This window comes from Pleuronectes platessa, chromosome 6 (genome assembly GCF_947347685.1).
Source record: "Pleuronectes platessa chromosome 6, fPlePla1.1, whole genome shotgun sequence".
Classification (NCBI taxonomy): domain Eukaryota; kingdom Metazoa; phylum Chordata; class Actinopteri; order Pleuronectiformes; family Pleuronectidae; genus Pleuronectes; species Pleuronectes platessa.
This window is the reverse complement of record NC_070631.1, coordinates 3,094,189-3,121,261: the sequence shown is the minus strand read 5'-3', so window position 1 is coordinate 3,121,261 and position 27,073 is coordinate 3,094,189. Positions and strand designations below refer to the sequence as shown.

Sequence of the window (27,073 nt, the reverse complement as noted above, 5' to 3'; positions counted from 1 at the left end):
GTGACAAACAGGCCTCCTCTGATGAGAGTCTGTTACATGTGAAGACTTCGAGATATGATCGGAGCAGTAGCATTGTGGGTAATGAAGGCGCCAGGTCAATCTTTATCCTTTAAATCAGTTCAGAGTCCGACTGTTACTTTAGTTTATTATTTAACCGTGATTCACCAGCAAGAAAGAAGCCAAAACAACAACAACAACAACAACAATCTGTCTACATTCCAAACACGGCTGCGATCACAATGGATATTTAGCAGTAAACAGACAGAAGGCCTCATCAGATGTGTTGACTTGTACGAGCTGGAATGTGGATGGAGTGATAATGAGGCTGCACCCCCCCCCCCCCCTTCTTTAGAACCACCAGCATAATGTGCATGAAGTATTTTCCTAAAGAATTGTATATTTATGATTTTTTTTTTTATGGATGCATTTGCTTAAGAACCAGAGCAGTGACACTAGTGAAGGGTCGGCGATCTCAACTGGAAAATCTAAATAATTTGTGCTCTTGTGTAAAAGAAAAAAACAAAACGTTTGCTTTAAAGGAAATTGTAATTTTGTGTGTTTCCATAGAACGTAGTCCTACGGCGGCCATTTTCCTCTGACGTCACACTCAGGGTGGGGAAACGCAAATACTGTTATGAACAATTAAAATTCAGCCACTTTAGTATTTAATCGAGTATTTAAAATATAGAAATATATTACAAGCTTGGTTCCTTTGCATCTTATTTCCCATCTCCCCCTCTGCTCATCTGGCCTTTGTCGATTCCGCCCCCCCCACCCCAGTATCCACCTGTAGGCTCCTACTGGGATTATTAATATTTGCTCATCACTCCCCTTTTATATTAAAGTAATGTAATTTAACTTGACGTCAGAGGAACACCCCCGCAGTGTGACGATGATCTGTGCTGTTGTTGTTCATTATAGTTTTCATACAGGTTTGTGTTGTTGAATCAGTTTTGTAAATATAGTATAGTATTCATATCCTTTATGTTTTCTGTAATGTTTACAGTGTAGTTACCATAAATGAAACTGCAGGCAGACCTGAGAGTTTATTTTGCTGAGTCACTCGAGTTGTGCGATGAATACGAATGTTCACTTCTATAGATTACAGACAGTAGCTGTGTCAGAGTGTGAGAAGTCAATAAAGGTTTTTTTTAATGATTTTCAAGTGTAAGCTCATGTTTTTGCCCATAAAGCTTTAATCATAATCCTGCGTGTTAAATGATTCACACAATGTTCTGACATCTGTAGACCAGGAACATCTCCTCCATGTTTACTGGTCTCAATTAATACAGCATCATGGTTTTATAGTTGTCGTTTATACGTCAGATGGGTCAAATCTCAAAGAAATTTAAAGTTTCATGCAAAGAAAAATTGCTTCATGGTGCAAAAAAGTTGCCAGAATCTCCACCGGGAACCTTTGATCACATTTTGGAATATAAGTAAATCTGTTAATATTGTCTTTTTGTAAAATATGAAGATAAGAGCCAACCTGGCTAAGTCAAATGAAAATAAAATCCACCTACAGGCTCATTAAATACCACATCATGTTGTTTAGTCCATCCAAATACTTAAATTATCAATCCTGCAGCAAAGAAATACATAAATCACAAGTGAACAAGGTAAATCATGTTTATTATTAATCATCTCATCTAAATTTCCCAAATCTAAAGACAGATAAAGATATGTTATGGTTTCCAGAGTCCAGCTGCGTTGGGCTCACTGGGATGAGGAGGCAGAATTAAACCAAACTAAGGTTTCCAGCTGTTTTAACAAACATGCAGTTCACCTAAATATGTATAAATTACCACGAGCGTGAAATGTGTTTGCTTCTCTTCTCTCACACGACTGGAGACTCGTCAGCAGCCGTTTCAGTGACAGTCTCACGCTGTGATTCTCCACCTGCTTCCTCTTCTAAGTGCTTCTCATTGACCTGAGTCCTCTGAAGGCTTCAGTCTCTTCCAGGTCTCATGTCTTGCTCTGGGACGTGTCCTGGACGATCCCCTCCAGTTCCACCGTGGACTCGAACGCCTCGGTGACCAGCTGCGTCGGCTGCAGGACCTCTGGCCCCGAGAAACTTTCCTCTGCCTCGACCGGTGCCAGGTTCGGATCTGACACCACCTCCTCCATCACCGGGGCGCTGGACTCGATCACCACCCGCACGATGCAGCTGGAGCCGAGGCCTGCTGCCGCCGGCGGGGGGGCGGCCTCCTGGTCTGTGGTTTCCTGGAGGTCACCGGGGTCGCCGGGGTCAGGGCTGTAATCCGTCTGCTCGGTGGTCAGCGACACTCCCGCGGTTTTTGATGAGTCATTCTCACCAGAACCTCCATCGACATCCTGCACGATCAGGTTCCTCAGCTTCCTCTGGCGGGGGTTGTAGTTCTCAGTGCGTTTGTGGATTTGAACGTGTCGTCTCAGATGAGCCTGGAAGACAGAAACATTTACATAATCGTTTCTATTATAGAGCTGAGATTACCAGAAAATGTATCTGCAATTATTCAGATAATCATATAATCACTTAATCTCTGGTTCTAATTTCTATAATGGGAATATTTGCAGTTTTTCTCAAGGATCTGTGATCGTGAACTGAATCTCTTTGACATCCTTTAAATTTGAATGTGACTGCTGCACAAAGAGCTGTTCATCTGTTTATTATTTATAATATTAGAACCATATACACAGAACCCAGAAGTCGAGAGCCACAAAGTCACTTTTGTTGATGAGTCCAAGCTGCTGCTGCTACAGAGCTCGGGTCATTTGATTATTCAGATTTTATTAATATTGAATATATCACACTGCCCTTCCTTGGACCCTGAACATCATTATTAGACAGATGTTTTTATAAAACCTTGCTGTTCAGATACATTTTAGGATCGATTAACAGATCATGAGAGGATTTATTAATAATAATAGTGAGTGTACCGACCTGTCGTGTGAACTTGTAGCCGCAGTCCAGGCACTCAAACTTCCTCATGCCCTTGTGGCGGCGCAGATGAACACGGAGCTGCTCCCTCGCTGGTGAAGAACCACATGAGCACCGGATTCATCAGAACACAAAACACTGTGTTCATCACACACTGAACCAAACAGGGCCCGTCTATCTGGATCTCTCACCTTTGAAGGTTTTGCCACAGATGCTGCAGCAGTGGGGTCGACCCTCCTCGTGCTTGCTGGCCTTGTGGCGGACGAGCGCTCCTTTCTCCGTGAACCGCTGCTCACAGACGTCACAGCCGAAGGGACGCTCACCAGTGTGCGTCCGGTGGTGTTTATCTAGACTGGCTGGTGTTAAAGACACGACAATCAGTACAACAAACAACAGCCAGGTGGCGCCATTACTCTCGCTGACAGAGGAATGTTCAGGTGGGCAGGGAGGAAGGATGTTTAACGACCTTGTGTCCTGAAGGTTTTCCCACAGAGGTGACACTGGAACGGCTTCTCCCCGCTGTGGATCCTCAGATGCATGTTGAGGTTGTTCTTCTGGGAGAAGGCGTGGCCGCACAGGGTGCAGACGAAGGGCCGCTCGTTCCTGTGAAGCACATCGAAAGAAAAGACTCACTTGATCTGCACAGGGGTTTTTATATGGTATCTATCAACCTGGGCCCTATAATTTGAAATGTGGGTCTTTATATGAATGGATTTAGTCCAATAGATCACATGTCTCACTTTCAACCAATCAGCAGCTTGTTGTCTCAGCTCCTGTGATCGTGAATTTCATATTTATAGGAGCGCTCCCTTCCTACTCCACCATCTCCTGGACTAATTCTGAAAGTTTATCAACTCCCATTCGTTTACACAGGCAATTTTCATAAGCATGGGGGTTAAAAATGAAGTTTGCATTACTGTAATAAACAAGACCCGCTCCACTACCTGTGAATGGCCTTGATGTGCATCTGCAGCCCGTTCCGACTGGACGCTCGATGGCCACACTCCTCGCACACGAACGGCTTCTCCCCCCGATGCTTCGCTGCTTCGTGGACACGCAGCTCCGTCCGGGTCAGGAAGGTTTTGGGACACTGGGGACACTGAAGATGAAATGTTGTTTAAACAAAGTGGAAACAAGAAAATGAATTCAAGGCAAATGTGCAAGAAACTTAGTTTGACTGGGGTTTACAGGGTTCATACACATTTTGGATTTCCATGACTTTTCAATAACTTTAAACCAAATTTCCATGACCGAACCTTTTGTGAAATCTCGGTGTATATGAGAAGAAGTGACAAAATGTAGTATTTAAACTAACAATGAGAATTCCAAGGCACACAGTTTACCTTAAATGACACAAACCCAAGTATGCCTGCTTATATTTTGAGCGTATTTCTTTAAAAGCATATGAATTATTTAAAACTCAGCGTAAATGAACTTTGACTTTTCCAAAACTTTTGGGATTTTATTTTCTTCCATGACTTTTCCAGGCCTGGAAAAAAACATTTTAAAATTCCATGACTTCTCCAGGTTTTTCATGACCATAGGAACCCTGTACATAAAATATGAGAGATTATAAAAAAAGGAAGAGATATAAATATGTGAAAAGTATAGACGATATAAAAAGGTTGTAAATATATATATATATGGATGAACATGAATTGAATCCTTTCACTCTTATAATGTCACGGGGGGGTTAAAGAAATAAAACATTAATAAGAGTAATTTCCAGTACATGGAAATCCATTTCACTGCAGTAAAAGGTATTTCAAAGAAGTAAAGTTACACACTTTGAGTATTATTTAGTGTGGACACGTGATCGTGAACAGAGAAACTCACAGCGTGTGGTTTGGGGTAACCGTGGACCTTCATCATGTGAATCGTCAGGTTCTTCTTGTGCATGAATTGATCAGCACACAATGAGCACTGTGTAAAAATAAAGACCACATCAATGAAGATCGTTTTCTAAAACTCATTGTACAGTAAATATGATTTATTGTCGGGTGTGGGGGGGGGGCACCTTGTGGGGCATTTCTCCGGTGTGCGACACATTGTGTAGACGTAGCTGCTCTTTTCCTTTGAAGGTCTCGGAGCACGTTGAGCAGGTGTACGTCTGTGATCACAACAAACCACAAACACGAGTGTTACACTTTCATATGTGATGTAAAAGCTTTGGAGCTGTAACTGTTTGATTTCCTGACTCACCTGCACTCGAGCACAATCTCTGATCTCGTGTATTAAGAGATTCTCCTTCCTGAAGTACCTCTTCCCACATTTCAGGCAGCCGAAGGGCCTCTCGCCCGTGTGTCGCCTGGAAGAAAAGACACGTCAGTGGATTCCACAGGGACCTGAAGGGGGGGGACACCGAGGAGACATCTACCTGTTGTGGACTTTGAGGTAGTATTTGCTCTTGAAGGATTTGTCACAGGTGGGACACTGCACTGAGTCCTTCTTCGAGTCGTCCTCCGCGGCCTCTCCGTTCTCAGCCGTCTCCGTCTTCCTCTGGTTCCTGCGTCTCCGGGCCGTGGATGAGGACGAGGCTGAGGGGGGGGGCTCGGCCACGGGAACGTACTCCTCGTCCGAACCCTCGGTGACGCCCTCGAAATCCCCCCCGTCGTCCTCGTCCTCCTCCTCCAGCACCGGGTTCACGCCCTCGTTGTTTAGGTCAATCTGCAGCTCGGTTGTCTGCAACGATAACAACCTTGTTAGTGTCGATCATAACTTGTGGTTGCATGTAGCAGCAAATACACAATCACATTGAGGTGTTGCATGCTTCCTGTACATGTGTGTATTTTACCTCAGCTTCTACACTTGGCTGATCTGGATTCTGATTTCTCACGTCACCACTTTCTTTCTCTGCAGGGATATGTGGGGCCTTGGTGCTGGGTGTTTCAGTGGCTGTTACATCAGTGGGGGGGACCTCATCAGTCACCAGTCGCTTGGGGCCCTTCACTACACGACCTGAGCGGGTGGTGGTGGTCGCAGCGGTACTGGTGGCTGGTTCGGGATCGAACCCAGAATCCTCTTTTGTTACCAGGACCAGGTTCTCGTCTTTGACCGGACACTGAGGGGTCGTGTGTGACGGGGTCTTTCGAGGTCGGCCTCGTTTCCGCTTGAGAGGAGCAGCAGCAGGATCCACAGACGTTTCCTTGAACCGCTCACAGAGCAGAAGGGCAGCAGGCACACACAGGCTGGCGGCCGCGTGCTGCACCTTGTCCAGGTTCTCAGGATCCAGCTTCAGCTCCCCGGTGTAGAGGAAGTTGAGCAGCAGCTCCAGGCCGTCGTTGGGACACTCCTGGAGGTGGAGCTCCATGCACGGGGACGCGGGCATGGGGGGCTGCTGGAACAGGTCACTGAAACAGGCCAGGACGTTGCGGTGGGCGAGGTGGACCAGCCCCCCTCCCACGTTCAACGCTGCATCACAGAACCTGCCTACCGCCCTCTGCTGGTTCAGGGAGGACAGGACCTGCTGGGCATGGTGGCTCTCTGCTGCAGGCATCCGTCCAGCGTCACTGATCACTGCTGCTGCATCAGACACACACACACACACACACACACACACACACACACACACACACACACACACACACACACACACACACACACACACACACACACACACACACACACACACACACACACACACACACACACAATTAAGAAATTAATTGTTTAAGTGTGTATAAAGAAAAGGAAAAGCTGATTTAATCTTCTCGACTGTGATGATTAGCAGCTTCTATTTATCCTAAGAGTGAGTGAGCTGAGTTTAATCAGGTTTTATCTTTTAAATCATGAATTAAAATAACTAGAATATCGATAATTAAAAGAATTACTAGTCTTATACTGTCCATTACATTTATATCCAAGTACACAGAGAGCCAGTGGAAACCAGTTTAATTCATTACACTGTATCAGAGACACCTTAATTTGTATTTCCTTTTCTTTTAAATGCCATTTTAACGTGTTCTTAAGTTACTTAAAATCTTTTCTCTTATATGAATTACATTTTCAGATGTTTTTATTCTATGAAAATGTTTTTATTTTGATCAATATTGTATGTAAAGCACTTTGAGCTGCATTTCTTTTAAGAAAGGTGCTGTACAAATAAAGTTTATTATTATAATTATAAATATACAAACTGTCCAAAAAAACTTGGCCAACAGACCTGGTTCTGATAAACAGTGGTGAAAGTAATAAAGTATTTACTCAAGTACTGCACTTTTACTTGAAGTACTGGCTGCAGATAAAAATGGCCCCTGCACTGTTTACAATGGTTCATAAAACCTGCAGACACATTTACTCATTTTATTACCTTGCATCTGATCTGATTACACATTCACCACGTGGCTTATTAAGAATTCAGATTTATAGAATATTTTCCTGGCATCAGTGCATCTGCAGTTTTTAGTAAATATTAAAAATATCTGGCTACCTGTGCAGCTTCACGTTTATTTCCTTGCGCGGATCTTTAAAGACGCTCCCTTAGCGTGACACTCACCCGACAGCAGCATTTCCTCGCTCACATCTGCGGGAATCGAACCCAACGCGATGATCGATTCCCCTTCAGCGCCGAGCTGCAGCCGATCTGAGGTCAGCGCACGCAGGGGGAAACAAACAGCGCAAAGCTTCGCTGCGTGCAGCTTGTTTTCGTTTCTTTTAGGCCCCTAAAAAACTGCAAACAGGAAGAGGAAGTGACGATGTTTACCCGAGGAACTCCGGGAACAGTCTTTGTTGCCCATTATCAAACACCGACATTCCTTGCTATATCAAATAAATGACAGCAATTCAAATGTTAATTACTGATTTAAATAATGTTTGGTGTTTTTTTATCTGATTTTTGATCAGTTTAAATAGAGAAATAAGGCTGATAAATCACTTTAAAGTGTAAATAGGGAAACACCGGGTAAGGTCATGGTCGACCATCTGGACGCTGCGTGTGTCTGCAGCTCACACATGTTAGCTAGCTCGTTAGCACCGCTGCGTTAGCACTTAGCCTCCTCCTGGGATTCACTCCAGTAAATAACTAACTCTTAACTCCTCTTAAATCATTAAAGCGCTCATACACATCCCGGAAGTGTTTTTGTATTTTTCACAACAAGCTGGGGGGTAAGTTCTCACTACCGGAGCGCTACAGCAGCAGCTAGCCTAGCAGCTAATGCTAGTTTCCTGCTGCGACAGGCAGCTGAGGAAACTTCAAGCTGGGTTTTAAAACCTCTAACTTTATCTGGCGCCTCGTGCATCTTTAGTTTTGAAATGTTTGACCACTCGGACTCACACGTGGAGGAATTAGAAGTTAACATGCTGCTGTGTTAGCATGATTAGCTTAGCTGTGCAGTGTTTTGAAAATCAAGCCATCTGTATAAATATGAATTCTGCAGTTAACGACTGTTTTATTGTGGATTAATCTGCTGAATGTTTTCTCCACTAACTGATTAGAGAATTATTCAATGTGTCTAGATCGATTTGAAAAATACTTTCTAGTAGCCATGTGTCCAGTATTTCATAATGACATCAAAAACAAAAAGAAACCTCAGTGTCCATAAGTTTCCATTAACTTGTGAATCTGAACCTCAAGCATTTGTCAGATATTAATGAAAACTGTTAATGTCAAGTTACAAAACAGATATATATTCAGTTTTATAGAAAAACCTAGAAGTATTCATATGTGAGATGTTGAATGTATTTTTTTACTCAATTGTTCAATGCTCAGAACAGTACAGATTATTTTAAGTTGATTGATTAATTAGCTGCAGCTCCTAATATAAAAATTATGTTGGAAGTAATAGATCTATTACTCATAGCTTCATTTGAGCTAATTTCAAATAAAGCATAATTTTCTCAGCTGTTCCATGAAGATTTTCTGTTTTTGTCAGTTTGATATCGTCTGACTATGGATGTTATTTGTTGTTGTTGTGATTTTCACTAATTGGACAAAACCAGACGTCTGCAAACACCCAGGATTCCAGATTTACTTCATTGTCAAGTTTGCAGTTGTTCAAATTTACATTACATCCAGCTCTCAAATAGATAAATAAGATGTAAACAGACATCAGAATTATTTCTCATATTGTATTAAATGGCTCTACTGAGAATAGATGAGACATTAACCGACTCAACAGAGTGTATTGAACATCCTGTTCCCTCTTAGCCGATGCACCGTTTTGCTAATTCTCTGCCTCTTTTTTTGCAGGCTCCCCCCTTTGTTTGTCATCGGCTCCCTCATGAGTAATTGTTGAGAAGAGAAAATGAAGGTGAAGAAAACGTCACAGGTCAAGGGTCCCACCAAGTCTCAGAAGTGGAAAGATGTGAGGGGTAAACGGAGCCGGCCTCCCGTCAGCTCCTCTCAGCTCAGCTCGTCTCCGGTCGTGGCCAAGATGGTGAAGGAGCACAAGGCCACTGTGAAGAAGAAACCCTCGGTCAAGAGGCTGCAGAATAAAGCCAAGTCTGTGTCGGACTCTAAGAAAAACACTGCACAGGCTGCACCGACGAAGCCCTACAGTCAGGCCAATGGAAGTGCAGCATTCACAATGGACAACGAGTCCGACGACTCACAGGAGTGGAAGGAGTATTCCCAGGCTGTCCACGGGAACGGCGTGGGGGCCGGGGCGGACTCGGAGGACTTCCGACCGGGTCGACTGGAGGGAGAGGCGCTGCACTACTGTGCAGAGCGGGATGATCAGCAGAACCACGCAGTGCTCGTCATGCAGATGGATCAGGTATGTGTCAGGATACTTCACCTAGTAACAACACTCCAGTCCATTTCTTTAACTGAACACAACCATGTCCTCCTGCAGAACCTGTGTTTCCGGGGGAAGTGCTTCCTGACCTGCCTGTACGGTCGTGTAGAAGTGATGGGCTTCACTATCGAAGAGGGCCAGCAGTCGTATCCACTCTTCTCTCCAGCCTCACATTGTCCACTGACCATCAGTGCAGTGGAAAGCTCTTCTAACTCCAGAGATCACAGTACTGAGGCGTCACACATCCTCCGAAAGTATCTGACAACAGGTAACAATCAACTCTCCTATTGGTTATTTGTTTTTTGTATCTGGTTGTGTACTAGGAAGAGACTAAGAGTGTCTTGTTTGATGCACTATATTTTTAATGACTGTCTTCTGCAGCATCTCAGAAGAAGTTGCTGAAGAGCGTAACGTCCCGCTCGTCCATCATCCTGCTGGAGCCGATGGAGACGCCTCTGACACGGTTTCTGTCGAGCTTCAAAGAGCTCAACGAACTGTTCAGCCCCCCGATGGTAAGTAAACTGATGTTTTTTACATTTTCTTCTCATATAATATCACAAAATGTCAGAGTTGACTAACTGAAGCTTTTCCCCTCGGCCTCGTTCGTAGAGTGAACTGGTGTCGGCCGTTCTCGACACTCCCCTCAATGGTTTGGGAATGATTCCTCTGGTGAGCACCGTCGAGGGCCTGAAGTTATCAAGGAGCCACAGAGAAGCTCTGACCTCAGTGGTCAGCGCCTGCAAAGGTGAGTCCCTGGGAGACATGAGATTCTTTGTGTAGACGTGAGGAAACGTTGTGTCCAGAGACTTTAATGAAGCTGTCCTGGTTATATGTTCCACTTTGAAAGTGGCACAGATCTGTCTTAAAGTCAGTTTGTCCCAAAGGCTGCATCAGTGCAGTCAAACTCACAATATGTCTGAGCTCGATGATCCAAGAAGCAAACAAACTCAGGTCAATAAACCATTAAGCACTTAATGAACCAGCTTGAAGTTGCTGAGGAGATTCGTGATTTGTGTTAAATCCCTTTTTCAGGTCCAGCTCAAAAGATTAACTACAATGGAAAAGTTCAATTTAAATATTAGATTTTCCATGTTTCATTGAAAGCAGCCTTCTGCTCGTCTGTATTCATAATTTTATCAGAATGATTTGATGAATTAATGAACCAGCCTGAGAGAAACCGAGCCACCAGAAGAGGCTGCTGTTGTGTCAAAGCAACACAGGATGTCTTAAAGGAGCAGTTCACAATTTCAACTGTTAAACACTAGATATTAATGTTGGCAGGCCTCCAGTTATCATCTACTGGTGTAGAGTTACATTTAAACTATTAAAGGGGGAATTTTATTTAATGACCTTTACATATGATATAATTTAGGGAGTGAGATAAGCTGCTGGAGTGAGACGTTAGGATTTCAAACAAGTTTTAAATCCCTCACGGATGCAGGCTGAGAGAAAACAGAAAATCGTTTTTCCTATTCATATAACTTCATCTTCCTCTCTGAATAAAACCATGCACTGTGTGTAACAGACTGAAGTCGACAGATCTATGTGTTCATATCACATTTAATTGACACCTGTCTGTTGTTAACACAGGGGACATGGATGGTTGTGCAGTTATCCTCGTATGTGGAACGAAGAATGTGGGCAAGTCCTCGTTTATCAGAACCCTCATCAACACTTTACTGAATCAGTAAGTTCTATTAATATTAACACAACATGCTTTCTTCATCTGTATAAAACGTATGTTCATATTTTGTGATGTATCTTAAGTTTGTATGTGAAGATTATTCATCATATTGAATTTTTGAATCATGATGTGGTTGTTGATATGATCCCTGTGCATTATAGTACTTCATATTCCTACAGAGGCCGATACAGTCAAAAATATGAGATAATAAAAGGATCTGTCGTTTGTGTGTCTGCAGCACCACGTGTGTAGATTATTTGGAAAGCGACCTGGGTCAAACAGAATTCACCCCCGCTGGTTGTCTGTCATTGTCAGTTGTCTGTGAACCACTTCTAGGTAGGTTTATTAACCCCATCACCTCACACACATCTTCAGCTGCAGCTCGTTCTACTCTACTAAAACATCCTCAAAAAGATCAACTCCTCCTGTAATATGATATTTTTATTGCATATTCCTGTACTGTGGATTAGTAGATTCACCCTGACTGGTTTTTCAGGTCCACCCTTCACTCACCAGCGCTCACCAGAGCACATGATCTACTACGGTCAGTCGTCCTGCGAGTCGAACCTGGACCGGTACCTGGAGTCCCTGAAGTCCTTGTGGCGCAGACGCCCCCCGAGCAGAGAAACCCCCGTCATTATCAACACCATGGGCTGGGTCAAAGGTCAGCAGAGAACCACCATGACGAGTTGTGAACGCACTGGTTGTAAATGGTGTCTGAGTGTTTGTTGTCCTCGTCTTTGCGTTCCACAGGATTCGGGTTCGAGCTGCTCGTGGACATGATCCGCTTCTTCCCGGTCTCGCACGTGGTCCAGCTCGGTCACAGCGGTTTGACCCAGTGTCCCGTCCTCAGTCCCGAGTTCCTGAGGACGGCACACGGCTTCCAGACGCACCCCCCCACCCAGACCGCTCTGGAGGAGTTCACAGAGAGCCACAGTCCCCCCCGAAGCTACACTCACCTCAATGTGCAATCCGAGTTTCAAGGGGTGGCGCGTCAAGGAACAGCGTGAGTTCACCTCCTCGGCCTGTGACTCAATAGGAAAGCTTTGATTTAGCCCCCTTGTGTGTTATTTATTGTGTGTGTGTTTGTTGTACGTGACAGGAAACACCAGCGCAGCAATGAGCACAGAGAGCTGTCCCTGCTGGCCTACCTGAGTCAGCTGCAGTCTCCTGATCCTGGACCAGTTAGGCCTCTACACAGCCTCACCCCGTACCAGGTACATGACAAAGATGAGGCAGCATCCTCGTCTGTGAACTCTCCTCTCATCACGTGATAAGACTGTTTATTATGAACACATTCTGTTTGCTTTTGTTTTTATTGTATTTTTATAATTTCTATTGTCTTGTCTACCTCGTTTTGACTTGTCTGATGATGTAACCAGTGAATTTTCCCAGTAAAGCTTTAACTTATCTTAACACCTTCAGCCCTTTATTCTCCACATGATGAGCTTTGAGTTTGTTTTTTACATTTCTGTTTGTTATCTGTATCAAACAAATGAGTAACTGAGATGATGGAGTTAGTCGGATCCTCACAGTTTCCCTCTGAACCCTCAGGTGCCGCACTCGGCCGTGGCTCTCGGTGTGATCCACTGCGAGGTGATGCCCGGTCACATGTTCTATGCGGCCAATGCCTCCCTGGTGGGGCTCTGCTGTCTGGCCGAGAAGATCACGAGCAGAGGAGGTCCGGTCCTGTTGTCCCAGGCTCCCGTCTGTCCCTGTGTGGGCTTCGGTACGTGAGCTGCTCCGTGCTGGGCCGTCGGGCTTCTTGTCACTTAGAATCAAACTCTACGATCGGATTCACAGACATTCCAGGATTTTCTTCCTGTGATTCAAAGGTTTCACTCAGCTGTTTGTGTGTTTGTGTGTTTGCAGGTGTGCTTCGAGGTATCGACATGGCCCGGGGTCTGTACCTCCTGCTGACGCCTGTAGATCCCTCCGTCCTGCGCAAGGTCAACTGTCTCCTGCTGGGAGCCATCTCACTGCCTTTCTTCGTCCTCACAACTCAGGTCAGAGGACATGAAATACACAACTGTCTTCACACAACATGACACTTTGTGAAACCCATGAAGGGATGGATCAGTCTGAAGCTTTCTGCCGAGGCCGAGTTCACACTACACAGCTTTCAAAGTACACGTGGTACACCTAACTTCCTGTCGCTGTCACTAACACTTCCTGTGTGTGTGTGTGTGTGTGTGTGTTTGTTTGTGTGTTTCAGTCTGACCTTGAGGGGGAGAAGCCGTACGTCACAGCCGACTACAGCTTCGATCTGACCGGAGCAGGGAAGCTGCGAGTCTTCAAGGGCCTGACGAGGCCCAGTCAGATCGGGATGTAAGGACTCTTTCTACAGAAGCTTCACTTCATCGCCTGTTTCCCTTCTGGACCGGGGGGGCCGAGGCAGACCCGGCCAGCGCTGGCCTTTGGACTGGACAGAACCGAGGTGGAGTCCGGACACTTTTTCTTCTTCTCTCATTTCAAGAGTCTGACAGAGCTGCGGGGGGGGGGGGGGAACTCTGACTCTGCAGGAGGAGACGGCAGCCGGACTCTGTGAAGGAGTCACATGACCGATGATCTCACATCTTGTAGTTACAGCTCGTGTTTGATGTATTTTATCTGTGGGTGACATTCCAAAAAAATGAAAACTGCCACAAATTAAAACGAGAAACAACTTTTTGTTCAGACTTCTTGTTTTCAGGTGCATTTTATTTTTTTCCCTGTGTCTCTTGTTTTAAAGTCATAACTCACATCCATGTAGATTTCAATCCAACGATGGCTTCTGAAACCAGGGTAGTCTCTGATTCACCCAGTTGTTATTGAGTTTTATTATGGAGTAAAAATGTTCTCTACATTATTTATGTTTACATCCGATACTCAGTCGACGCGGCAGAGTGACGCGGGATCTTTCACGTGATGTCATCTGTAAATCTGACAGATTAACACATGAAAGAAGACAGTTTTTGTCAGTATTATGTTTTTTTTATGTTAAGCTGACAAACTGCTTCCACTGTTGTTATTGTGTTAAACGTTCACTCGAGTGTTTCTGCACTTACGGGTCAATCCAGAGGTTTTTTGTAAATGTTCACAGGCGGGATCGAAAAAAGAATAAAGATCATTTTGTGTATTGGGGCTGAGACTCGTGCCACAGGGGGGGGCAGAACAAATACTGTCTGGGGTATTTCTCTTTCTACAGATGTTCATATACAGGAAGTGTTGAGGATAAGAAAAAGGGAAGTGAACTCAGAACAGACTCAGTCATTGTAAGAGCTAATGTAAGAAATGACTCACACCACAACAGACTGACCTCCACGTTATCTGCCCGGAGGAACCGGAGGAGGACGCTCGGTCGTAAACAACCACACACACTCAGTGGAGAATTGCTAATTTGTTAAGTGGGCTGTTTTAACGTCCCCTCTCTGCCTGCCCCCCCCCCCCCCCCCCCCCCCCGTGCTCCTCTTTGTTCCCTGTTCCCCGCCTCTTTATTGAGGGCGGCTGCATACAAACACAGCACAGCGGCGTTTTGGCCGAGTCATTGTTTTGGCTTTGTCATGTCAGATGTTTTCCCATAGACCTTAATGCAAACCAGAGAGAAATCCCAGTGCAGCGGAGCCACGAGACGCTCCTGAAATAACACGTCTGTGCAGCAGCGTGTTCCCCGGGCGAACATTGAAGTTAGAGCATTTAGAGCCACAGAGAAAAATCCTCTGATGCTCTGATGTGGGAGATTTATAATTCATTGACCCCTTTAGGATTTACATGAGGCTGCATCCGTGTGTGTGTGCAAACTTCCAAATGTCAGTTTAAGTAAAGAATGTTAAACTTATCTGAGAGAGAACATACATAGATCAAATAGAGCCTGATGGGTATTCATGTTCAAAAGCAGGATTAGTTATGTAGTAAACATATGTTTTTGTCTCAGTTGTGCAGATTTGTTGTCGTAAATTTATCATTTTGAGTTTTGGGACTTTTGATTGCACTAAACAAGCTGCATTGGGAATCAAACTGGGACTAAATACAGACATTTTTTATAAATGTTCTTGACAAATCATTAACTAGTAACTGAAGAAGATAACTGGAAGATTACTGGATCATGGAAATGGTTGATAAATGCACCGTTTTAAAAGGACTTGGGCTACATTTCAAATATTGTTCAGCTGCTGCTCTGACCACAATTATGTTGATGCTCCAATTTTTCTCATGTATTTTGTTACACACATTACAAACACTTGAAACATCATCTCTGCTCACATCCCCACGTCCAGTTCAAAAACTCTTTTCATGATATGTTTTGGTTTTTGAGAGAAACGTTCCTCAAAGATCAGATTTCACTTCCTTCAAACTTCCTGTTTCTCCCAGTTTTTGTGTAAGTTTCACCCTCGATTCAGTCAATATGTGATAATCTGATTTAGCGCAATATAATCATAAAAATGCAGCTTGAAAACACTGAGATCAAACTGATAAACATATTTAAAGAGCACAAAGAGTGACTTGTTTTTGGAGCCTCTTGGATCCGGGGTCCCTGGAGAAGTTACCTGCCTTGTTGTGTCTTTTACTCCTAACTTCATTTGTCGTCTTCTTCCCTCTGACGTCTTCTGATTGACAGGACGGACGTCTGAATGTACATGAGAACACACGGCCCCCCCGGGTCCAGGCAGGTAAAAGGCCCCCCCACCTTGTTAATACAACAACAACACTGACAGAGACAAGACAAGAAGCTGCTGGGAGTTTGTTTTCATGCCTTACTGGTTGTGTTGGGTTTTAATGGTCATTTAATGTCGTCTAAAGGTTATTTGGTCTATTTATGGTCATATTGTCTCATTCTGTGCGTCTTCATGGTCAGTTTTCATATTTTTGTAGTTGTTAGATGTTTCTCTCTGATTGTTATTCATCTCTTCATGGTCATTTTCAACATCTTCATGGTTGTTTTGTGTTTAAATTGTCATTTTCTTTTTATTTTGTGTGTCTTTGTGGTCATTTTTCATATTTTTTAGTTGTTAGATGTCCTTCTTTTGTCCTCAAGGTTGTCTTGTCTCATTTTGTGCAGCATTTTGTGTCTCTAAGGTCGTTTGGTGTCATTTGTCTCGTTTTTGTCTTTGTGGTCATTATTCATATTGTTGTATTGGTTAAATATTTAACATCTTCATGGTTGTTTTGTGTTTAAATTGTCATTTTATTTTTATTTTGTGTGTCTTTGTGGTCATTTTTCACATTTTTGTTTTGGGTACATGAATCTTTATGGTTGTTTCGTGTCTCTTGATGGTCTCTTTGTGTCTTTGGTCATTTTGTGTCTGTGTTAATTTGGTGACTCTTTGTTGTGTCTTTGCCTTTTTCATTGTCATTCTGTGACTATGTCTACGTGCTTTGTGTGTTGTTCTGCATCTCTTTATGGTGGTTTTGTGTTTCTTTACTGTTGCTTCTTGTCTCTTTGTGGTCATATGGTGACTTTGTCGAAAATTTTTAAAACCTGTTTATGGGAGTTGTGTGTCTCCTCGTTGTTTTGCACCTCTTTGTGGGGCATTCATGTTCATTCTCATGTGTTTATGGGAGCTGTGTGTCTCTTTGTGGTGTTTTTTTGTGTCTTTATTGTCATAATGTATCTATTTAAAGTCATGTTGTCTTTTTGTGTTGATTTTTTTCATCTGTTTATGGGAGTTTTGCAAAAGCAATTTGTTTCTTTGTGGTCATTTGTGTCTTTGTGGTTGTGTTTTGTCTCTACATTGTCATCGTGTATCTATTTGAGATCATGCTGTCTCTTTGTGTTCATTTTTATCTCTCCATGGGGCTTTGTGTCTCTGTTGTCATTTTGTGTCTTTATGTTCATGTTCATCTGTCTCTACATTGTTATTGTGTAACCAGTCATGCTCTTATTGTCTTTTTTGCGATCATTTTTAAATCTGTTTATGGGAGTTGTGTGTCTACTTGTGGTTGTATTTTGTCTCTTTGTGGTTGTTTTCTGTCCCTTTATTGTCATTGTGTGTATTTAGCCTCATGCTGTCTTTTTGTGTTAATTTGTCATCTGTTTCTAGGAGTTGTGTGTCTCTCTGTTGTTGTTTTTCATCTCTTTGTTGCAGCTTTGTGTCTCTTTTTTTTTTCCTCACTGACTTTGAAACTATTATCAGTCCCTTCATACCGAGGCCCTGGCCCCGGGGCCCCCACGCTGACCCCTCGGGGTCCCGGGATGGGGGGTGGGGGGTGCCTGTACCTCGTCGGGGCCCTCTCGTTGTTAATCCGTCCAATGCCTGAACGCGCTTTGGACACAGGATCCGTGCGCGCATAGCAGAGGCGCGCACGGTGCCTCGGTGGCGCCTCCAGCGGCCGCGGTGCGTCCCTGTGCAGAGCCTCCGCAGCCTTTGTGGGTCCAGGTTGTGTGAATGAATGGAGCCGACGGTGGAGCTGAGGAGGCGGAGAGACGACGCGGGCGAGCGGACGATATGTTTCCAACTCCGGCTGCGGGTGGAGCGGAGCCGCTGATCCACGGGAACCCGTCCGCGCACGGAGGCGCAGCCGCGAAGGCCCCCGAGGAGCAGGAGCAGGAGCAGAGGAAGGTTTCCCCCCGCGCGTAATCTGTGGATTCCTGCGCCGACACAGCTCCTCTAATCAACATTGTTCCACCGGGACGTCGACGGCTCTTTTCTTCGCGTGCGTGCAGCCAGCAACAGGTTCTCCACCGCGTCCTGGTCCCAGTAGCAGCTGCTGGGGAACTTCTCCGCGTGTGAACCCGAGGGATCCGTGTTTTGGTGTTTTTGTGTGTTTTTGTTTTTCCTGGCCACTCTTTTTTTTTCTCCGTGGGTCCACCGAGCAGCAGCTTTGTGCTCACAGCCGAGCGGAGTGTGCAGGAGCCCGGGCGCACTGCGAGCCAGAGGAGGGCGACAGGACCCGGACACGATGCGTAAAAGTTAATTAAACGTTGCTGGGTGATTAATAGAAACACACGCAGACAGACACACGCACACACACGCTGGGGGAGCTGCTGCAGAGGATTGTGTTCCAGGAAGGACTGTGTGCACCTCGATGGTTCCAAACAAGTGGACCATGAATTCAGTTCTGCACAAGTCGCCACCGAGGAGCTGGCTCGGTCTCAGATTACGACTCAGTGAGTAAACATTCAAGAAGTCCCTTTCCCTATCAATGCCACTGTCATCTTCATCATCATCTTCTTCCTCTGTGAAGCTGACGTGGGATCAGTCACCTGCAGGAGAAACATCCTGGTTCCTCCTGCAGGAACTGATCTGCTCTCACATCTTTGTTCCAAGCTTTTCCTCCAATCTTCAAAGTCCATGCGTGGATTTGGCAAGTGACCTGAGCAATTAACCCAGCTGGAGGCACCGAGGCATTTCCAGTCAGTACAGTCTGATCTGAAGTCCCCCCCCCCCCCCCCCCTTTTGATGGAGGCTCAGCTCTGCAGCTGAACACTCAGATGATACACATCACCTCCTGTAAATCTCTACCCCCCCACCCCCCCCTCCCAGACCTGCCATCTGTCCTCCTCTCTCATCTGCAGCTCATTATTCAGATCAAAGTTAAAGTTGTAATATCTGTAGTCTTGTTTATGGCTGGAAGTGACTCATTTTTATTCACTAATTGATTAATGTGCAGTTAAAAAAAAGTGTGAAAAAGGTTTATTCTACTTTCCCAGGGACTGAGACCACGTATTTAAAGTTAGTTCTGTCCAAACAAACAAAGATAATGTGGGTTTAAAGGGCCTTAAATGTGTATAATGGTACTTGTGCCATTTTAAACTATTTCTATCCACATGATACTGATCCTACAAGTTTCTAATAAGCTGCTGCAACTTCAAACTGAGCGAGCCACACAGGTAAATCCACAGATCTGAGTGAATCCAGCTCTCTCTACTTCCCTAGTGCTCAACATGATGTAATTAAAGTTAGTTTCTTCCAAAAACTCAAAGATATTGAAAGAAAAACAGGTAAATGTTAATATTGGAGAAGCCGACCTGATCAATAGTCTCATGTTCGTCATAGTTCAACTTTCCACAGGAGCTAACTAAAGTTGTAAATCTCTCTCTCGGGCTTCACAGGTTCCTTCGGTAAGCAAAGAGAAAATGGAGTTAAAGTTTAGCAGCCTTAATTGGTTAATTGGTTGAGTCTGGAACCCCTCGGTGTGTTCCAGGCCACCGGAGTCTTAAGCCCGTCTTAAAAACACGGGTCTAATCCGGGACCAGATGTCTCGTCTGGTCTCCGCTCTGAAAAACAAAAAACAGGGAGAAGGAATCTCCGCTCGGTGATTCAGTGTTGATGGTGTCAGAGAAGAAGCTGTCAGGAAACGTGATGAACACATGATGCGTGTTTTTGATTCATCATTTCACTCACTGACGACTTCTCATGTTCAAATATCCTGCGAGTTCGGCTGCAGGTAAATGGACGATAAGTGATAAAATAGTGGCCTGTAATCACACTAGTGATCTAACAAGTCATAATCTATTTTATTAATTGACAATCGATTAATTGTTTAATTTAGTAAAATGTCCGGGATTTAAAAAAGAGGTTGATCACAGTCAACCAGAGTCGAGGGGAAGTTTTGTTTTTTGTCCAAACAGCTCAAAGCCAAACATCTTCAGTTTACAGTGATATAAGTTCTCCCATTTAAATATATTAGAAATGATCTAGATATTTATAAATCAATCAATAGTGTCTGTTCAATTTAGTGATTCATCAACTAACTGTTGCAGCTTTGAATCTAAACCTAAGGTCCATTTAGAAGCTGTTGGAATTAGCGACTGCAGGATTTTCTCATGTGTTTCAGTTTCAAAGTTCTGGACCCTGGAGACGTCAGGTCCATTTCACAGCTCTGGTTCTGGAGCTTTCAGTCAGATCAAGTCATCTTCCTCAGCAGAAGAGTTTGGACATTTCTCATGAGGTGGCAGATTGTCTTTGGACTTGAGTGATTTCTTGTCCATGATGCTTCTCTCTCGATGTTGCTGACAGAACAGTCCCATCACATTGAGTAGCTGCTCTGGAGCCTTTGATCGAGTCACGTGATCGTGAAAACGTTTCCCTTGAAATTTGAACATGTGTCGATGAAGGTCATGTGACGCAGCTGAAAGCTCCGGAGCAGCTTCTAAAAGAACCTTGAGTTCAGATTATTTGAGTTTTGCAGGTTTCATGTGGAAAAGCTGCAGAGCTCTGAGGGAAAATTTGACGTTTTGTGTGTTTTCCACTGACACGCTTCAGTGTAACTATAGAATTTGCCATGTTGTGTGTGTTTTAAGTGTGTGTGTGTGTGAGTGAGGTCTGGCTTGTGGCTTGTTACAGTTCAAACTTCCGTTTTCATACTGTCTTTCCATTGTTTCACTTTTTCCCCGACAGTAATTTCCTTTCTCTCTTCCCCTCTTTGCATTTCTGCCGTTTCCTGGTGGCTCCGGGTCACAGCTCTTTTTCTCCACTTTTTGTTTTTCTCTCTTGTCTCCAACTGCTTATTCGAGAATAATCACTCCGGCCTCACGTGTCTAATATTTGTCGCTCGACAGCCTCTGTTTGTTTTACGGAGGTTTGAGTGTTCCAGATTCATTAATATCTTTTTAACGGCTCTGAAGTGGGAAATGTAATTCTCGTTTTTCCTTTGATTTCATGTGATATGTGTCACAGACGATAACAGAAGACAAAGCAGCGACTCTTTGATCCTCTTTGTTTGGTCTTTGATGAGTCGCTTCCAGACATGATCTCCAGAGCATGTCTGGAGAATTGGGTGCAGACTTTCTCTTTAGTTCTTGAGCCGTTATCACCAACATCCTCATCAGTTTCCTTTAGGTTTAGGGCACCGCTTTTTCATCCGGACATATTTGTATTCATGCAGGAGAAACTCCGGAGAATGTCAGGAGATTCTCCAGAGTTCAGTCTATGTCAGAAAGAAGCGATAGAGACTTTATTTCCTTCCTTTTATATCTCATAGTTTCTGTTTCTGTGGGTTCCTATGTCCCGTCCTTCTATAAAGTTTCATATTAATCCATTCAGCTGACAAACAAACAAACAAACAAACAAACAGATAAAACACAATCTCTGTGGCATAGGTAAAAAAGTACACAAGGGTCTCATCATGTTGTAAATGAAACAATAGGGAGCTGCTTCTCTTTAAACTGTGCAGCAGCTAATTAAAAGTGTAATTTAAGGTCACACACACACAGACACACAGACACACACACAGGGATCTTCTTAAACGCCAGTGTTTATCTGCACACACTGTCCTGCACACTTATAACCTCCGCCCCAGCAAAATGACTGTTTAGGCGCATTGCAGCGACAATAACTGTACTTTTATGGAATAAGTGTTTTCGATTCCCTGTCATTGGCTCCTCGGCAGCAGCCCCCCCCTGCAATTTACACCAGATTGTTTCAATTATGGGATTATTCACATCAACAAGTGGAAGAGCTGGTTGTGGGTCCCTCTGAACCCGCTGGTGTCAGGATGGTCTGTTGAATTGTGTATCGGTCACACTCGTTCCTTCTGGTGGTTGATCATAGAAAACCTCTGTTGATAGAATGATAAACACGTCTGTGCATTGGAGGTTATTAACAGTTTGACAGATTGCTATGAGGAGGAACATTAATTAGTCATATCTCTGGGATCATTCCACTCTCAAGCTGCTTTCAGACAAGCACTGAACTCTGAAGGGGCTGAGAACACAAACAGTCGGCTGCTTTGGACATTCTCTGGAGTTTCTCCAACCACTAGTAACATCTCTGGAGAAAGTCCAAATGAGCCCATGTGAGAATGTAGCAGGAGATTATCCTCAGGATTCACTGCAAGCGATTGGGCGAGTGTCACGTAGAAGACACTCTGGGGAAACCTGGGAAGACGAGGACATTTGAAGAGAGATTCTTCTGTCGGTTTGAACGCGTCTGACCGGGATAATATCCAGCCAAGTTTCTCCGGTGTGCCATAGCCGGAGTAGTTCTGGACCCGAGTGTGAGGGGCGTTCTCCAGAGTTCATATCTGACAAATCAGGAATCAGACGCAGGTGACATTCTTTCCAAACTGCCCATTCAGTGGCAGCTCTGGAATCTTCACTGTAAAAGTGTTTCCAAAAGTCAAGCAGTAAAACGTGTGCATGCAGATGAGAGATCAGACGCAGACTGTTTCTTATGTTCTCTTCATCTGAGATAGAGGATTTTTTAGAAAGTGGCTCTCAAACCCAAATTGATCTGTTTCATCTGCACTCGTCCTTTTTTACCGACTTCCCACAGAGAACTTGTAAATCCAGTCTGCGCTTGGCGGTGCAGAGTGAACCTCGGCCTGTTTGATGGGCCACCTTGCTAAATATAACCCCCGAGCCGCCTCCTCCTCCACATGGGCACGCACAGGCCCTCCACTGCACTCCCTCCGTCAACACTCAGCCTCGCACACTTCGCTCCCGCGGCAGCGCACACACACTCCAACAGGCTCATTTACAGTCTTGTCGCACCGCAGCCGCTCACACGCTCATTTCTCAACACACCATTAATACTTCAGTGAGAGCGCTCGGCACACGGGGAGGGGTTTTATTTATCCGCCGGCGGTTTCGGTCTCACGCTAAAAATGAACTTGAGGTAGCTGAGGTAGCTGTAGTGATGCTCCTAGTGTGGGAAATACAGCTGCTTCTTGAATGTCAAGTTTTATGTGAACCCTCTGCTGTATTACAAGGTGGACGGGTAGATGGACGTCATGGGGAATAACTGCTGAGTCACTTTACAGCAGTCAGGGGAGAAGATTGAAAAAAAAATGATGTTATGATGTCTTCAATATGAAGATGTTTGGAAATGATGATGTAGACACTTGCACCTGCTTGCTAATTGGGTCTTTTCCATCACTTAGCTCCTCCTCCTCTGATTCGTCAGGCTCCTATCACATGACCCCCCCCCCCCTCCAAAAGAAAGCAACCTGCATTATCCTTTTAATACCAACATGGAAAGAAAATGTGGATATTAGATAACAAGTTCTCGCTCTAGCTCTTTCTGCAACTAGCATACACCGGCACGTGCATGTCCAGTGTTCGTTAGTGGTCACGTGGTCAGGTGTGTTAGTGTGGACGGGGTTTTATGGATGTAGCCTTAGCTTAGCATAAAGGCTGTAGACCTAGATAAACCTGGCTGAAATCCAGCTACCAGCTCCTTTCTATTTCACTAATTTACACGTCATGCTACAGACAAATATTGGTATAAAAGTCAAAGTGTGATTGTGACATCTCGTGGTTTTACAGGCAGGTTCGTGCTGTGACGTATTTCTCTTGTTCCAGACTCATTAAACTCTGCAGGTTTCACGGTTCACTTGACGTTTCTCTTACATCAGATTGAACAGGGTGCTGCCGCCCTCCTCATCTCAGTAAATGAGTGTTTCCCAAAAAGTTGGAACTATTCATTTAACGAGAGCTTGTGTGGAGAGAGAGATGCTTTGAATCTCAGCTTCAGAGTTTGAAATACGATCCGAGTACGAGAGTGTTGTGTTGTCTTCAGCCATGTTTACATTTCACATGAAAGCTTTAATCTCTGTTTTCTTGATTCAAAGACTCCATGATTGGTTGCATTGGTCGTTTCTTCTTATTTATAGTTATTTATAATGAAGTTAATGGTCAAGGTGTTAAAAATAAAGCCTCAGCTACACTTCTTTGTCATTAGGATTTGATGACGACATCTTTGGAATCATTTCCATTTATCAGCTGCTGATGTTGGTGGAGATATTCTCTTTATTCCAGGATCGGTTATGAGCCAGAGAATAAAAGCTCCTCTGTGGCTCTGGAGGAACTTTCCAGTGTTAAAATGTCATCAGGGTTCCTTCAGCTCTGGTCTGGGACTTTGAACAGGAACCCTCCATTACTGGGGGGCTGTAGGGTTTGAAAGATGAGAGTATTTAGGAGGCAGTGAGATCAAAGCGGTTATCCAGATGCATTGTGGGAAAGGTAGGGTCCAGTGTTTAGAAAGCCCCACCCCCTATAGGGGTCACATTTAGAAATTGGTTCAGGCCTGTTTCTTCCATTTAAGAAACCTTGTTAAAATGAAAAGTCTCTTTGCCTCTAAGATCTGGAGAAATTATTCAAGCTTTAGTTTCTTCTCTTCTTGATTATTGTAACTTTAAATCACTCTTCTCTGTCCGTCAACAGTTTTAAGAGATTGTTTAAAAACTCACCTATTTCGTAAATATTATAACTTTGTCTAGTCTTTTACGGTTCCATTGTTTTAGCTTTCCCTCTGTGTAGTTCTTATTCTTCTATTGTTCTATTATTTCCTTTTGTTTTGTCGAGCACCTTGTAACTTTTAAAGTCGCTTTCAAAATAAAAGTTACTTCCTTACTTTATGGAGCTGGGTCTGTACAAGAGACTCAAATTCATAACATTGCAGCTTCTGCTGGTCTGGAAAAACCAGACCGATCACAGAGCTCATGTTTATTTGTTCTCGCAGACTGGGCTGCTCCCCCCCCCCCCCCCCCCGATTCATTCTCAAATGTGAATGTCTGGCTGAACCTCAGCTACTTCCACTTGGACTGTTTATTGTTCCACGTCTGTCGCTCAGGAGAACGTCACGAGGTTCCAGTGCAGAATAGGTGGAGCGCTCCTTTTAAGAGGAGGGAGCACAATAGGAACAGGAATAGTCTGTGTGGTAGCGGTGGAAAAAGTAGATTCACCTACATCCTGTTCGTCATTAAACTCTGGCTCCCTGACCGGTGACTGCATCCGAGCCCTGCCAGAGAAAGCAGCCTGTCGGTGTGTTCATGTCCAGTCCCGAATTAATGTTAACAAGGTTTCCTTCGTAGCCAAAGTATTTTCTGCGTGAGATCAGATAAAAAAAAAAATGCATTTGGATAAAAGCAGAGCCGGACTGGAGGAGGGGCTTTTATGGCCTCGCCACATCTGTCTGAAAAGCATATTTTTATTGAAGGGTGATCTGATGGATGATGATGAAAGCCAGCCCCGGCTCATGCCTCCTCCGCTGCCCTCTTTGTTTCGGCAGTAGGTGGAAATTGGCCCTTGTATCTGCAGCCCAGTTCTCATGCTGCACGACTGCTCTCTTCATTAAAAGGGAAGCCGCGTGCTCCAAGCTGCTTCAGATTATTACCATATGTCTGCAAAGCCCAGAGCTGAGCAGCAAACCGGCTCCCATCCTACCCTCTAATTTCTTATCCCAAAATTGGACATGTGGGTCGTTGTGTGTGACAACGTTCCTCCCTTCTCTCAGCCGGCGCTGCACATTCTCACAGTACTGCTTCTCCCATTTTAGATGCATAATATCAGAGCATCGGCCTTTCAGCAACACCGGGGGAAATATTAAGCCTCGACCTGAGGTACCTGAGTCCGTGTTGCTTTAACCCCCTCAGCTGTTTCTCAGAGATATTAGAGAAGTGGAAAAGCATTGTCTCGAGTTGAGCGTCTCATGATGAAACCCCCTCTGCTCATTTGGGCGGTTTCTCATCTCCAGTGGGAGCGTGGTCCCTCCGCAGAAGAGTCGGTGCATTCATGCAAAAAGGAATAAATCTGCCAGGGGACATAAAAGGCGCGGGCACTGATTAATGCAGAAAAATGTCAGGCCTTTACAGTTTCGCGCAAAACATAAAGAAAGTTCACTCTGGATGTGGGAGGAGGTTTACAAGAGGTCTTTGTGTCACCCGGTCCAAAAGCCATTGGCCCAGATTGCCCGTCCCAGCATGCAACTCACCTCCGCATGAATACAACACTTGTGCGATGGAGTGGGCAGAAAGCCCCCCCATCGTCTGGAGATCCTACACAGGGCTTTAACATGAGCAGTTTGCCTCACTCCCAAGTTTTGTACAGTTCGGGGGAAACTTTTTGGAAGGATGAGGTCGAGGCTCGAGGACGGGGGGGGACGGCGGCGGCGGCTTCTCGCTGCCGGGGATCGGCCTGCGACACCTTGCAGCAGCTGGACGTCTGTGATTCAGGCAGGAACAGCTCAGCTAAATGGATTAGAAGAGGGCAGCTCTCGCTGGGTGGCTTTTAGTGGATGATTAGTGGACTGAACATTGCACTGAATCAACAGGGAGAAGCAGCGAAGAGGGGGGAAGGGGGGAGGGACATGTTGACATCAGTGTTTGCTTTGAAGACAGACCTGGGGTTAGTTATATCACCTGTTGTGGCCTATTTGAGACTCACCTGTTAAAACCTGCTCCAGGTTTAGAGTCGGTAGCCCGGTCTCCTGCAGGTGAAGTGGATTCTACTTGAGGGAGATCCGTCCGCTCCCCTGGACCGGCCTCGAAGCAGAATCCGACCTGGACGGGGCTCAGAGAGTTTAGCGGTTTAGCTGGATGAGGTAATTGCGCAGGTGGAGATTTGGAGTAAACATATTGGCAGTTGAAGGAGTGTAAAGTTGAGCCTGGGCCGGGAAGCCCTGGGCCGGGGCGGGTCAAGGGCCAATCGGTTCAGTAGGTGAGGGCCAAACATCACAACATCAGCTCAGCTCTACCGATGACGACTTAACGTGAGCCGGTGGAAGAAGCCGCGATGTTCACGCACTGGAAGAAGCGTGGAGCGTACGAGCTGGAGGCGCTGCCGGCCTCTCTCGGCCAAGGAGGAGGAGCCGAGCGCTACTCCTGGTCCTCGTCCCTGGACCTCAACCACGACCTGTGTGGTAAGCCGAGCCAAAATGCATTTGGTGTTTGCATGTGGAAGGTTGATTAAAAAACTAAAATGGAAAAATAAAGGTTAAATCAATAAGGAAATAAAGTAAACTGTCAGAGCCGGCACCAGCTGGTCAAGACCGAAATATCTGGACAGATATTTGAATGATAGAAATTAGAATTATT

General features: G+C 44.8%; 2 protein-coding genes across 2 annotated transcripts; one reads left to right on the top strand and one right to left on the bottom strand.

The window, feature by feature from the left end:
- Positions 1–1,615: 1,615 nt before the first annotated feature.
- On the bottom strand, positions 1,616–7,575 carry zbtb48 (zinc finger and BTB domain containing 48). Its single transcript, XM_053425085.1, has 11 exons — positions 7,416–7,575; positions 5,715–6,442; positions 5,298–5,602; positions 5,123–5,228; positions 4,938–5,030; positions 4,757–4,843; positions 3,865–4,019; positions 3,387–3,523; positions 3,112–3,276; positions 2,924–3,012; positions 1,616–2,421 (listed from the first exon to the last, which is right to left on the bottom strand). Exons 1-11 carry the CDS (start codon positions 7,426–7,428, stop codon positions 1,966–1,968), a joined length of 2,334 nt encoding a protein of 777 aa, XP_053281060.1. The 5' UTR covers positions 7,429–7,575; the 3' UTR covers positions 1,616–1,965.
- Positions 7,576–7,816: 241 nt separating this feature from the next.
- nol9 (nucleolar protein 9) lies at positions 7,817–14,456 on the top strand. Its single transcript, XM_053425084.1, has 13 exons — positions 7,817–8,023; positions 9,108–9,633; positions 9,712–9,922; positions 10,036–10,166; positions 10,264–10,399; positions 11,245–11,341; positions 11,577–11,674; positions 11,835–12,002; positions 12,092–12,344; positions 12,441–12,555; positions 12,893–13,067; positions 13,211–13,344; positions 13,554–14,456. The coding sequence occupies exons 2-13, from the start codon at positions 9,163–9,165 to the stop codon at positions 13,668–13,670; spliced, it is 2,106 nt and encodes a 701-aa protein (XP_053281059.1). The 5' UTR covers positions 7,817–8,023; positions 9,108–9,162; the 3' UTR covers positions 13,671–14,456.
- Positions 14,457–27,073: the final 12,617 nt, after the last annotated feature.